This window comes from Barbus barbus, assembly GCF_936440315.1.
Source record: "Barbus barbus genome assembly, chromosome: 29".
Taxonomy (NCBI): Eukaryota; Metazoa; Chordata; class Actinopteri; order Cypriniformes; family Cyprinidae; genus Barbus; species Barbus barbus.
This window is the reverse complement of record NC_136757.1, coordinates 11,465,664-11,480,521: the sequence shown is the minus strand read 5'-3', so window position 1 is coordinate 11,480,521 and position 14,858 is coordinate 11,465,664. Positions and strand designations below refer to the sequence as shown.

At 37.8% G+C, this 14,858-nt stretch overlaps 2 protein-coding genes across 4 annotated transcripts in view; one reads left to right on the top strand and one right to left on the bottom strand.

Moving 5' to 3' along the window:
• Nucleotides 1-9,327, top strand: part of LOC306849875 (uncharacterized protein) — a 45,069-nt gene extending 35,742 nt beyond the window's left edge. For 2 of the 3 annotated variants that reach the window (XM_079385249.1, XM_079385250.1), the window contains exons 7-13: nt 703-818; nt 3,142-3,295; nt 4,382-4,550; nt 4,716-4,858; nt 5,710-5,846; nt 5,953-6,042; nt 7,739-9,327. In XM_079385249.1, the coding sequence (XP_079241375.1) occupies nt 703-818; nt 3,142-3,295; nt 4,382-4,550; nt 4,716-4,858; nt 5,710-5,846; nt 5,953-6,034 (801 nt within the window). In that variant the 3' untranslated portion in view covers nt 6,035-6,042; nt 7,739-9,327. The remainder of the gene's footprint in view (nt 1-702; nt 819-3,141; nt 3,296-4,381; nt 4,551-4,715; nt 4,859-5,709; nt 5,847-5,952; nt 6,043-7,738) is intronic. The other variant, XM_079385251.1, reaches the window with a different exon arrangement.
• Nucleotides 9,328-10,398: 1,071 nt separating this feature from the next.
• Nucleotides 10,399-14,643, bottom strand: LOC306849876 (beta-crystallin B2-like; the record flags this gene model as incomplete). Its single annotated transcript, XM_079385252.1, has 5 exons — nt 14,563-14,643; nt 14,346-14,464; nt 13,183-13,315; nt 10,711-10,853; nt 10,399-10,567 (listed from the first exon to the last, which is right to left on the bottom strand). The coding sequence occupies exons 1-5, from the start codon at nt 14,623-14,625 to the stop codon at nt 10,399-10,401; spliced, it is 627 nt and encodes a 208-aa protein (XP_079241378.1). The 5' UTR covers nt 14,626-14,643.
• Between the last annotated feature and the right edge of the window lie 215 nt (nt 14,644-14,858).

Sequence of the window (14,858 nt, the reverse complement as noted above, 5' to 3'; positions counted from 1 at the left end):
CGGGGTTTATTACTGGGAGGTTCAGTGTGAGATTTAGCTTCACCTGGTGGTTGTTTAGAGTGCTGCAGGGTGATTAAACTCCGTCTTCATCTTCATTCATGCCTTTCCACAGGTAGAAGCATCATGCCCATTCAGGAAAAACCCATGGTGATCACTGACTGTCAAGTTCACTTCCAATATATATATATTTTTATTTATTAAAGAAAATGACAAAATATTAAACAGTTTGTTTTTTTATACTACCATTCAACTTTTTTTTAAGGAAATCTATTAAAATGTATGTATGAAATTGTATGTGTGTGTGTGTGTATATATATATATATATATATATATATATATATATATATATATATATATATATCACAGAAATAAATTACAATAAAATGCATTAAAATAGAAAACAGTTATTACAAAACATTGAAAATATTACTGTTTTATAGTATTTATTACAGTATTTATTTTGGTGAGCATAATCTTACTGACCCCAAATTTTTGATTGGTGATGTGTTATTTCAGGATTTGAACACAGGTCTCCATGGATACTAAACACAAACAGTTTAATTTAATTAAATTACCACTAAGTTGTTTATTTTTCTTTGGTAATTTCCTGTCGTGTCAACTCATCAGCCACTGTTACTCCCTCAAAAAAAAAAGACATCACCATGTGAAATATTAATTTGATAGCTTTTTTTTTCTCTACAGAATCTGGTAAAGCAGTGTGGTAGTGGACCGGAGGAGAATAAAGACACAGACAATCTGGTACAGGAGACCGACAGTCAGTACGGCACATGGGAGACAGGACTTCGCACAGATGACAGGTGAACACATGCCTCCCAAAACCATAGAAAATCATAAATCAACTGTCTATGTCCTCAAACTAACATATGACTCCAAAACTTTCCTCAGTCACTGTTTGTAACTCAACACCAGGATCAATTGCATCTATTGAGTGGGTCAACTGTAACAGAGCTATAATGATCTCATGGACAGACACACAGGCAGATACATCTTCATTACAGAGCAGACTGGGCTTGTCGGAGAGGTTTGGTTACAGCAGTGCATTCAGATGAAACGAGAGCTCATTTACAGTATGCGAATCATTGGGTTGGATGGGTTGTATCTGTGCCCTGAAATGATCTTTTGATGGGTGGATATGTGTTGTCTATTATCAGGGATGTTACAAAGGGGCGATGTAGCTGCTCAGTACTCATAGTTGGCCGGTAACTTTATTAGGAACTGCCCAATTATACATGGTTTAAATTAAATTATAGGAACGGGAGTCTGACCAACACTCATGTAGGCCTAAACGACATGTGCAAATCAAATTAAAATCAATGGGCTATAAACCATCTGCTATTAAAGTAGTGATGTAACAGAAGTAGCGACAGATCTTTCATTTCATATTTTGCCATAAATCAGAGTATAACAGATTATTGAAAAAGAAAAAAATGTAGGGTGGGAACTTGGTTCTGTTCATTGGTTGTCAGTTGGATGGAGGAAGGTCTTAATGCGTAGTCGATTGTAAGGATCGTATTGTATGTTTAAGAGAACAAAATGATTGAAGTCTGGCATATTTCGCCAGAGAGAAGTCTGACATTTTAGGGGAAGATTATTATGATGTTTTGATTAAAAATGACTTTCAAAATGCCAACACTCAACTACTTTTCGAACTACTTTTACTTTGGAGAAATGTTCCTCACATAATACGAGAGAACAAATATAAGGAACAAAAACGGATATTGTCTTTGTTTTTGTGCTGCTGCTTCTTATTCATCTAATGTTGCAAGTAACAAAACTTACCAACACAAATATGCAAGGATAATACTTGCAAAAATAAATAAATAAATAATAAAGTAATGCAAAATACAGTTTCATGATAAATAATCAGAAATCTTAGTTACATTAATAAGTACACTGTATTTATACATTTAATATATTTTAATATATAATTTCTTTTTCCTCCAGTTGACTGGCCATACACTGGTAAAAAACAGTTTGAACCTCATAGCAACCTAGTTTTACTGTCATGTTTTTGCTTTCTTTCTACATTATCTGCACAAATACAGACAACTTATTTACAGTAAGTGTGTTTAAAGCTGCAGTCCGTAACTTTTTTTTGTTAAAAATGATCCGAAATCAATATTTGAGCAAGTACATAACCCACCAGTGTTCAAAACTATGCCTTATTTTAGCCCGATTCACAACGGTAAGCTTATAATAATGTTTTCTAATTTGAGTGGTACGGGTAGGTTTTCGCGAGAAATTCGAGCATGGCACTGCGTCATTACGTCACGTCTGTAAACATAAAGAAGTTGTCTCGGCTAGTAGGCTATGGCATGTGAGGATCCTGCAGGTGGTGGATTATTTATAGCCTTTTCTCACAGCAGCTAGAATAATTAAATGTATAATTTTGATGGCGGATTGTGATCCAGAAAGGATTATATGTTTATGAAACATATATGTATATGTGAATGAAATAAATTTTTTTATTCCAGTTTTAAATATGCTTCTGATTACAGATAGCCTAGGATTACACAAGATTTGTATTTTAAAGAAAACCAGTTCGAAGGGAGCATAGTTTGCTTTTTGGGTTAAAAGATTTTCTTAATATGAAATTCGAATGGTATGACAATTAGATATTGCTAATACACACTATACTCATATTCACGCAATGCTGATGTTGTTATCATTAATAATTTGAGAATAAAGTATAACAATACTATTAATTTGCACGGTTTAATGTGATATGAGCTAACTGATTATTAGATTAAATAACCATTGGTAGCGCGATTTATGGTAATGCTTTTTTTCCGCAGTTGGTCAAATGTGGCAGACTTGTTACTTACTTGTTCAGATGGCAATATACGGTGAGAAGTCTTATTTGGGTCATATATTCCAAGACGTAGGCTAGAATCTGTGATTGCGAAGTACAGTAAACATCCACAGCGGTGCGGTGACTAACTGCTACACATACTCTTCAAAACATTAGATTAATCCACGCTGGAGCCGTGCCGACTCACAACCCCACGCAAGGAAAATAATTCCGCAAAAAGATGCAATTCCAGGTTTTCAAACAGAGATGGCGACAAAGAGGCTAAACTTACAGACTGCTGCTTTACATATCCCTTTTCTCCTCCTCAGCCTCACTCCAGCTACACCTTCATCTGATGACAACCTCACCCCATCTCCACGGAAGCTCACCCCACCCCACACGGCCGAACAACCCCTTCTCATCGACACACCAGATGGCACGACCACGTCTCTTCAAAAACAGACAGAGCTCCCATTCCCAGAGGTCAGTGAAATTTAAGAGGTTTCTGTCAAAGTCCATGACAGAAATTAACAGATTTAATTCAGACCTCATTCGTGGATTAAACCATTTAATTCACATGGATTACTTTTACAATGTCTTTATGAACTTTTTGAAGTGTTAGTTTTGGTGGAATGGACTTAAAGTGGGTTGACAGAAATCTCTCAGGTCTCACTAAAAAAGGGGTGTCAAACTCAGCCGCAGCCCTGCAGAGTTTAGTTCCAACCCTGCTCCGACACACATACCCATCTAGTTTTCAAATAAGCCTGAAGGACCTGATTAGCTAGATCAGGTGTGTTTAATTATGGTTGGAGCTAAACTCTGCAGGGCTGTGGCCCTCCAGGAACTGAGTTTGACACTATAAGGATAGTTGATACAAATTCTGGAAATTGTCATCATTTGTCAATGTCACCCTCATGTCATTTCAAACCTGTTTGACACTTTTTCTGTGCAGCATAAAATAACATTTTGAAGAATGTCGGTAACCAAACCATTTCAGTTCCCATTGACTTGTATTATATGGACAAGAAACAAAATGAAAGTCATTGATTGTCAACATTCTTTAAAATATCTTTGGTGAAAGTGAAAGTGACGTGATATACGACCAAGTATGGTTGCCCATACTCGGAATTCGTGCTCTGCATTTAACCCTTCCAAAGTGCACACACACACCGTGAACACACACACACACCGTGAACACACACCCGGAGCAGTGGGCAGCCATTTATGCTGCGGTGCCTGGGGAACAGTGCCTTGCTCACTAAGTCGTGGTATTGAGGGTGGTGAGAGCGCTGTACATACACTCCCCCCACCTACAATCCCTGCCAGACCTGAGACTCAAACCCTCGACCTTTGGATTACAACTCTCTAACCATTAGGCCACAACTTCCCCATGGTGTTTCATAGAGAAAAAGTATAGTCATATAGGTTTGGAATGACCAAATGAGTAAATGATGACACAGTTAAAACATTTTTGGAGAACGATCTCTATAAAGATCTCAAAAAATTTGAATGCGAACACACAAAACTGTGCATGGCATTTGTTTGAGATGTCACTGTCTTTGTCTGTAGACCCCCACAACACTGTTAGACTCTAGTGCATTACGTGCCAGGGTCAATCTGAACAAGAAGAGCACTCGCAGAGCCCCGCCCTCTCGAGCCGCCCGTCACATCGCCCTCTTATCACAAGTACCCGAGGGAACCGGAGCAGATGATGAATGGCACTACAAAGACTCAACAGGTATTACACACATCTGTGCAGTGAGATGCGTGCACCTGCACATCTCATCCCATGAGGTTGAGTTTAAGTAGGTTGCAGGTCCTCTTTGGCTCATAATTGTCTTTGTACCGTAGCAAAGTCAATTAAAATCTAGTCCTCTGCACTCACTCTGAAGTTCTCTGTCAGTAGAGGAGAAGACAGACTCTTCTAAGCAGGATGAGGAGTCAGACTCGGAGGAGCAAGCCAAGGGAATTGAATCCCGTACTTCCTCCATGTCTCAGCCTCAGAGAGTGGCGCTCTTCCCTGGCATGGACCCATCTGCTCTTAAGGTAAGGGGATTTTGGGGATTTTTTTCCACCAGTTTCCATTTCCATAACCTTGTAAAGCCTGACATATGCAATAACAGTCTGAAAAATCGTTTTTTTGAAATGGAACAGTTTATTGAACCTTTAGACAAAATCTGAAGAAAAACAATTATTCAGTTTTATTTTTATTTTTTTTAAATATGCAATTTGATGCAGTTGCTGATATTTATATTGATAAAAAGTGATATATGATAAAAATCGGTTAGCTTGTAATTTATGTATATATATATCAGTTGTCACATTATCTTTAAATAATGTTTTAGTAAGATTATATAATATGCAATAGAATGCAATGATGATTAATAAATGTACATATACACATATAAACATTCCTCAAAAAGCCTGATGTATTATTTTTGATACTCGTACTCTCCTTTTAACATGATTAAAAAAAATAAAAATGCACTACAAAATAATGTCAAGTAAATCAAAGTTGCTTCAGTCCAGTAAATATCCATCTTGAAATTTTAGTAACAATATAACAATTATTCTTATATTTACTTTATAAAAATCAGTAAAGATTTCACAGCAAAAAGGTGATTACCATGACCTCAAGGTTAAATTTATTAACAGAATGAACTAAAAAATTCAGTGAAGTTTTGATCATGTTGAAGACTGAAATGTACATATCAAATATGATATACATAGCTGCAGTTCATAAAACTGTTTATTAAGAAAAATAAATGAATAAATCTTGGTGATTAAACAGAAACACCTTCCTAACAATGTTTGTTTTAGGTCTTACAGGCTACAGTTTGTTTGGAATTTGATCATTTTGCAGCTTGTTTGACGCGAGATTGGTTCATTCATTTCAGGCTCAGCTAAAGAAGAGAGGAGAGTCAGACAATCAGACAGACGGCCCTTCACCCTCTCAGCTCTCACGCTCACCCAAATCTCCGTTCTTGCCTCGAGCCGCCCGTGTGCTGCCTCCTGCTGGTAGCAAAGAGAATGGGTGAGTGCTTTTAGGTCAACAGGAAGTGTCAGAATGGTCTGGTTTGGTAGTACGGCCATTATGTTGTGGTGTTTCTGATTTTTTTTCTCTCTACATCCCCTCTCAGAGAAGAGTCCTCACCTCAGTGGCTGAAAGAACTAAAGACTAAAAAACGTTTGAGTCAGTATGAAAACGACAGTACAGCCTGAACAAGCAGGTAAATGGTCTTATGTGTCTGTATGTGCAATTACATTATAACTAGGCTTGTCACAATATCTGTAGTTGATTGCAACAGCAATGTTTTTTTTTAAACACAGTTTTGATAGCATAGCAAAAACAATTTTACACTTTATTAAAAATGTTAAATATTAGTTCAAACATTAACAAGTTTTTTTTTTTTTTTTGCAAGCAATAGATCAAATAAAGATTAATTTGAGGGCTTTTGAGTATTTGACAGCAACATTTAATGTTAAAGTAGAGAAAAAAAATATTCCACTTAAATTATTGGCATGATTGTTAGATACAATACAATAATATATGAATATAAAAAAGATAAGTTCTTTTTTTTTTTTTTTAAGTTCAGTCAAAAAAGAAAAATGTCATACCCACCCTCATGTTGTAGGGGCTTTCTCACCAGAGGAACCTTTTAATAGTTCCTAGAATTATTGGTGGAAGTTCCCCCTAAACGTATTTAGTTTGGGGGGAACTTAGTTTGGGGGGAACTTAGTAGAACTCTGTTTGGGGAACTAGTTTAGCTCCTACTTCAGAGTAGAGTTTACATGGAAAACAGCGCTAACGGCATTTAGCTACCTGTTGTCTGCAGCGTTGTGTTCTTTTCTCAGCCTTGATGAAATGTAACAATGCAAGTTGTCATAGGAGATTTAGTCAGATTTTCATGCTTTTTCAATTGTGTAAATTGTGCGTTTACATTCCATCTCTGTTATCATGAAACCCATGACGCACAACAAAAACATGTCAGGTAACACTTTATTTCAGGTGTCCTTGTTACATTTTACATGAACCTACTATTATAAGAACAATAAATTATGCATAATTACATGCTAACTCTAAGCCAAACCCTAATCCTAACCCTGACCATATAAGTACTGTACATGTAGTTAATAAATATTACTCAGTACTTAAATGTATAATTACACTGTAACAAGGACACTTTAAAATAAACCGTAACCAGATGCCGCTGTTGGCCATTTCAGAGTTCCTACTTCCAGCAGGGTTGCCAGGTTTTCACAACAAAACCCGCCCAATTGCGTTCCGGGGGGTTAAATACACGTTTTTTGGTGGGGTTCCTCCAGTAAAATTTGCATTCCAGGGGCTAAATATCACTTTATTGGGAGCACTTCAACCTGCGAATATGAAAAGCAATCCATGCCAACAGTGCTAAAGTAGCTCAATTCCACGGGAAAACCGTGGACTTGGCAACACTGACTGCCAGTGCAAATGCAACAGGAAAAAGGCCCAAGGGAGAAACTGGTTCTCTAGGAACCTCCATGCTGGCTGTTCCTACAACTGAGTTCCTAGAACTACGCGGTGCAAAAGCCCCTCATATGACTTACGTTTTCTGTGAAACATTACAGTGTCATTAAATAAGCCACCAGAACACAAATAAACAAATGAAGGTAATGGACCAAAATTTATGCATGATAATCAAGTTTTGCTTAAACAGTTTATGACCTTTTGTGACCCTGTAAAAATACATAGTGTAAGGCATAGTAAAGCATTATTTTTGTGTTTGTATTAAAATTCAGTGAGATGTAATAAAGTTGTACTACTTATATTGGTGGAAAATTGTTCCGTGTATTGTTACTTATTGTTAATTATTACAGTCTCTTACTTCTGTGTAATGCTCCTGCTCATCTAATACATACCCCATGTGTTTTTCCCCATCATCTCAGGATGCCTTATAACTGCAGTATCTGTAGCTGTAACTTGTGACAGAAGCCTTAACCTTTGACCTGGAGTTGACGGGAATTCTGCTGCTGCTGCTGACTAAGACATCATTCTGTTTCGTTGGTTTTTCTGCCCTTCCTCTCCAGCCTGAGTCATGTACATGTGCATGGTGCCTTTCTAAAAGATTTCTGACTGACATTAAGGGCGAAGCAGAGATCTGTGTGTGAAGCGTGTGTCCATGTAACGAGTTTCTCTTCAGCTCTTCGTCATACGAGAGGGAATTATTTTTGCATAGAGCCACTTCAACCTCTAGTGAGCGAGAGATCATCCTTTATAGTGGAACTGTGGGACCACACGCACCTACAAGTAACCTGAAGTGCTTCATATAACTGGAGTATGATGTTGGTTTGTTTTTACCCTTTTATGTTCATATCAGTACAGCTTTCATACAATTGTTTTTGGTTTGTTTGTTTGTCATATTCTCATTGTTTTTGTTCAGTTGACGGTTATAGTTGCACATGCATTTCCATAGACGATCACAATTTTATTTTTAAACTTTAATAGTTGACAAATCAATGCTGAGCTGTCTGTATAGAAAGTGTATTTAGTTATGATGAAATGTTAATCACAGAATGTTATATTTGTATTAATGTTGGTTTGAAAGGAAATTGGTAAATGTTTAATGATCAAAAATGGAGTTAAAATTCATTTAAGAACAGCGGTCTTGTTTGTGTGTTGATGTGCGTGTGAGAATCTGTTTGGATGAGCCACTAATGAATTTAGTTCATCATTTGTTTGCACGTCTTTATAACTCATATTTTTTGTTTAGATTTGAGACATTCAGACATGCAAAGGTCTGTATGTTGTCTCAGTTTGTCTAGCTTTCACCATTCCATCATATCTTCCATCATGTTTGAATCCATAATAATATCATGATTGGAAAAATTGCGCATGTACAATCAGTCACTTTGTTCTTTTTTTTTATCCCAGTACTTTACTTGCTTAAACAATGGGCCAAAAATTATGATATGAAATTGCACAATCAGCATATAAATCAGTTTTTAATTATAAGATAATGAATTAATACAAAAGGGAAAATGTTTTATTTGTGTCCCTCACTCTTGGTTACACACATCTTGAGTTCTTCTCTTTTGTTTACTAGTTTGCTAAGGGAAATTTGAAATGTCAAAGTACTGTAAACATTGTTCACATATACATTACACAATTGTTACCGTATTAAAAAAAAACAAACAAACGCTGGGCCGTTGTGCCACTCCCACCTAACAAGCACTTTTCACCTGTTAATGAACAGCGGTTCTGACCAGTAGTTACTTTTGTAACGCATGTGTCTTCACACGTGATGTCAATGTTGTGATGTATGTGAGTAATGTGTCCTACGCTTTTTTTTTTTTTTTTCTGTTATCAGCTTCTTTTCATTGTCTGCCTACAGTTGCTATAGTCTGTTAAGGGTAATTTGTCCTTTTAATTTTCAATTTGACTGTAAAGATGTTTATTGCACTGTTGTAATGCCAGTGTCCAATACTGTAAATTCGTAATAAAATGTACTATAAATATATTTTAATTCCTTTTTTTTAACAAATGTGTGTTTTTCAGAGCTTTTTAAGAAGATTTTTTTTTTATTGCAAGGCTATAAAGCCACTTAGAAGAGCTCAGCCGTTAACACCATCGTTGGCAGACAACAGCTTTAATCAGAAAGTACACTCTAAAACATTCTGGGTTAAATACAACCCAGTGCTGGGTACAAATTGGTCAGAACACATGCTGGGTTGTTTTCAACCAACAGTTGGGTTAAATGTTTAACCCAACCATCTGGGCAGTAGCCCAACCGCGGGGTCTAAACAACCCAATCGCTGGGTTCGTCCATATTTTACCGAGTGCTGGGTTGTTACCCAGCATTTTTTAGAGTGTATAATTAAAACTCAGTGTTAACATATTCCTAATAAACTAAGACATGCAAGGTATGCTATTCTATTATGGAAATATTTGACAAGCTTGGTCTTGAAGTGCATATTACTGTTCAAACGTTGACAGTCAGAAACTTTTATTCAACAGTGATCCAATAAGAATCATGTGACACTGAAGATTGGCACAATGGCTGCTGAAAATTCAGCTTTACCATCACCGGAATAAATATTTTCAAATATATTATTACAGAAAACAGTTATTTTAAATGGTAATATTTTCACAATTTACTGTTTTAACTATATTTTTGATCAAATAAATGCAGCCTGAGACATATGAGTATAATAAACTCAAAAACAGCAGGTATTAAATTACTTCTTGTAAAAAAGGATTATTGATCTCAGTGGGATTTCCTAGTTATGAATGTTTTGAATTGTGAATAATCTTGATATGATGCAGGTTCAGATGTCAATTTCAAATGTAGTACACTGAATGTAATATATTAATTATGGATCAACCGATAGAGTCAATCAGCTATACATTTCTAAAAAGTTCAACAGTGAATGCCCAAATAAAAGCTCAGAAAAATTCATAACGCAAAATCACTTATTTATTTCTCAGCTGTAGCAAATGGAATCACTGACACAACTGAAAGAGTCAAAGATAAGCATTCAAAGGTGAAGAGTAAGGAAAGGATGGGGCGTTTCAGAAGCTTTAGTGTTTGAGGAGAAGTGCTGGGAACTTAGGTGGAGGGTTGGAAGGCCCCTCTTGGGTGATACTGCATGTCACGGATGCGCCTCACGGACTGGATCTGAGGCAGCACGGCCCCAAACTCAGAACACTCCTTAAACTCTCCTTTCTCAAACAAGTACTGGTAGCCTCTGTATCCTGGGTACTGATAGCCCACCCAGCTGGAACCGAGATAACAACAAGAAATGAACTAAAACAATTACTATACAGGAGAACATTTAAAGATTAGCCTGGAAAGTATCAGAAATTGTCTGAAATGTGAGTTCACTGTACTCATGTCAGCGCTTTTTGAGGTTTTACTTACGTGCCACTCTGCACACGAACTGAAGAGACTTTCTCATGGTATCCATGAGCGTGGAAGCTGGGAACATCATCATCTATGATCTCAATCTTCTTCCCAGCGAAGCTTGGGTTCTCATAGAGTACGATCTTGTGTTCCTGGCTGTCCTGCAAGGACATAGAAAGTGTAGAAAAAAAGAGAATGTACAGAGGACATTGAAGAAGCTAAATTATTACTTAGTTTTCTTTTGTCACTATAATTTCCATAATTAAATTTTATACGTTTGATGATGACCATCCTATTATTTTCATATATGTGAAATAGTCATAATTAATAATGAATCCAAACTTTTGACTGATACTGTAAATATTAAAGCACCAGGCACAGATTGTGTTACACCAGTCTGTCTGAAATCCTGTGCTGACCAGCTGGCCCCCATCTTCACACAGATCTTCAACAGATCACTGGAGCTGTGCAAAGTCCTTTCATGCTTCAAATGCTCCACCATCACCCCATCCCAAAGAAACCCAAAATTACAGGACTAAATGACTACAGGCCTGTGTCTCTAATGTCTGTGGTCATGAAGTCATTTGAAAAACTGGTGCTGGCCTACCTGAAGGACATTACTGGACCTTTGCTGGATCCTCTTCAGTTTGCCTACAGAGTAAACAGGTCTGTGGATGATGCAGTCAATATGGGACTGCATTATGTTTTGCAACATCTAGACTTGTCTCAGCCTCAGACGTCACACCCACAGACCGTTGGCTAAACTTCTGATGCATATGGCACACTTATCTGGAAACACTTCAGGAGTTTCAAAGTCGTCGTCGGATTGGTTGAATTATACAGGATTTCCAGGAGACGTGTGTGTCGCGTTCTTTTTAATGTTTCGCCTGGAAACAAAGATGCCGTGACGCCAAACACCCTCATGAAAGAAGAAAGCCGTCGTGTTTACAACTGTGACGACAAACGCTTATCAGGATCAAATAAATGCTGGATTTTCAAAAGTATGTGAAATATTAAAAGTTTGCGGCATAGAATTTTAAAATTCATCTGAGAGTGTTACACACCGGTCTGTTATTGTGGCGACATTTCCACGCCCCGAAACGTGATGCTGAATGAAACGAACTGTGATTGGTTGTTTGACATGTCGGTCCTTGGCCAATGAAAGCTACCATAGATTTCAGACATTCAGCCATCTCTCCCCACCACTCTTCTCCCTCTACACCAACGACTACACATCTAAAGGGAAAGGAAGGGGAAGTGGTGTGTGGCCAAGTACGGTGACCCATACTCGGAATTTGTGCTCTGCATTTAACCCATCCAAGTGTCCACACAGTAGTGAACATACACCCGGAGCAGTGGGCAGCCAATGCTGTGGCGCCCGGGGTGCAGTTGGGGGTTCGGTGCTTTGCTCAAGGGTCTCACCTCAGTCGTGGTATTGAGGGTGGAGAGAGTGTTGGTTATTCACTCCCCTCACCTACAATCCTGTCTAAAGACTCCTCTGTCAAGCTCCTAAAGTTTGCAGACAACACCACACTTATCGGCCTCATCCAGGACGGTGATGACTCTACCTACAGACAGGAAGTTAAAGAGCTGGCTGTCTGGTGCAGTCTTAACAACCTGGAGCTAAACACGCTCAAAAACTGTGGAGATGACCGTGGACTTCAGGAGAAACCCCCCTGCACTCCCACCACTCACCATCACGGCACCGTAATGACAGTGGAGACTGGAGATTCTGGTTCCTGGGCACGACTATCTCTCAGGACTTGAAGTGGGACAATTGACATTGTTAAAAAGGCCCAGCAGAGGTTGCACTTCCTTCGCCACAGGAGCTGATGAAAAAGTTCTACTCCGCCATCATTGAATCCGTCCTCTGCACTTCAATAACTGTCTGGTTCAGCTCAGCTACCAAATCTGACCTCAGAAGACTACAGAGGGTAGTCCAGACTGCTGATGGTGCAACCCTCCCTATTCTCCAAGAACTGTACTTATCCAGAGTGAGCAAAAGGGCCGGAAAAATCACTCTGGACCCCTCTCATCCAGCACACTCCCTCTTTGAACTGTTGCCGTCTGGTAGACGCGACAGAGCACTGCACACCAGAACGGCCAGGCACAGGAACAGTTTCTTTCTCAGGCAATCCATCTCATGAACACTTGACAATAATTGTGGAACACACAACACTATTTATACACTTATTACTGCATTACTACATTTCGAATTTGCACATAATATACCTGTACATACAAAACTGTGTATTGTAATATACCTGTTCATACAATTGTCAATTTGTATATTGTTATTCCGTATTTACTTGTTCTATTTTATTATTTTATTATCTGTGTTTTTGTCGAGTCACTGTCATTCTGTTGCACTGTGGAAGCTTCTGTCACACAAACAAATTCCTTGTATGTGTAACATACCTGGCAATAAAGCTCATTCTGATTCTGATTCTATTATACAATTTTATAATCCTGGAGATAGCTGTTAGTTACCACTTTGATGGGGCGGAAGGCGACGATGCAGTCACTACGTCTGCTGTTGGTCCAGGCGTCCCAGCGAGGATACTCACCCTTCTCAAACACATACTGTTCCCCCTTACAGCCAGGCTGCTCATATCCCACCCACCTGGAACAAAAGGTGGACAAGTCTTTGTCATATTTTCTTGCTTATTCATTTTTATACATAATAGTTCTTCAATCTGATCAGACCAAGAATACTGATATAACAGTCCAGCAGAACTGGTATATTTCATTGTTTGTATCAGTCCACTTTTCTGTGTTGACAGATTTCCAGAAAAGAGTATGTGAGTGTTATGGAGTTGTTTCACTGTGAAATAGGGTTGCCAAATCTGTGTAACAATCGAATTGGCTAATAAATATATAAAATATATATTACAGTCACAATTATGCATTCTAATTTCAACTTTAATATCATTGTTTAGTAGTAATTATCTTACATTAAGATTTGACAACTAGTGAACAAAAGCCTTTGGTGGGGTGGCAATCCTTATTTTTGAACTATTTGAAAATATACCTTTTACAGTTTACAATCTACAATACAAATTTCTAGATTTTAAAGATTTTAAAAAGTTAGGAATTGACGGAAAATGCCTTTATACATGACATATAATACTTTATTTGTATTTACTAGCAACCCTGGGGAGAGTAGCCAGTGCCACTCCCTCACAAAATCCCCTCACTACCTCATCAACTAGAGTCTTATCATTGGTAGAATATAAATAGTATTATATAATATAATTAATGCAAATACAGTTAAAGCAGTATGTCAAACCTTAAACACGTTGGAAAAACAACAGTATAAAATTAGCCCAAATCCACGAGAAAATATTAATGTTTTTTTCACAGTCCATTACGCGTTTCTGTAGTGGAATGTAAAATCCGGGGTGGAATGTTTGAGCTGTCGCTCCGGTCCACTCGCACATTCAAATCCATTTTGTGTGTTGCTTGACATCAAGTAAAGCCTGAAGCTATCGGTTCTTTTAGAATTGTTGTCTTGGGCCGAAGAACACAATATCCATACAAATTAAACAAAATATGTTTGAAATGTAAGTTATTTAATATTAACTTATTGTTTATTTAATGTAATGTAATATTATCCCCACAAACGTGCTATTTTCTCTCGCACACAAACTCACGGTCCACACAGCACCAGTATTGAGCCCACTTTCGCCACGTCCGCCTCCTGGATGTTGTTACAGGGCCCAGTCAGCTCATGACAGTGGCCTTGAAAGTTTTCCTGTTCGTAGATGACCAACTATGGAACAAAAGATGGGAGAGAAAGTATAAAGGAAGATAGGCAGGAGTAACGGATAAGTTACGCACACCACACATACTCTGGGAAAATGTTTGTACCTTGAAGTTACTGGCAACGGGTTGTTTTTGCTTGGTTGCAGGGTTCTGGTGATCAGTTGCCATAGTGAACCAGGATGGGTGTGATGAGCTTTGTTCAGAGATAACATTTGGAATAAAATAGGAAGCAAACTATAATTATTAGTGTCAATTGTGTAGATATTTAAATGTTGCAAAAGCATAAGAGTGCATGACTGACAAGGTTGTTATATTTCATACTTAATAGCTAAAATATATGAAAATAACATTAACAATAATAATAATAAAAATGCAATAATATGCATATCTTACCAGCTCCG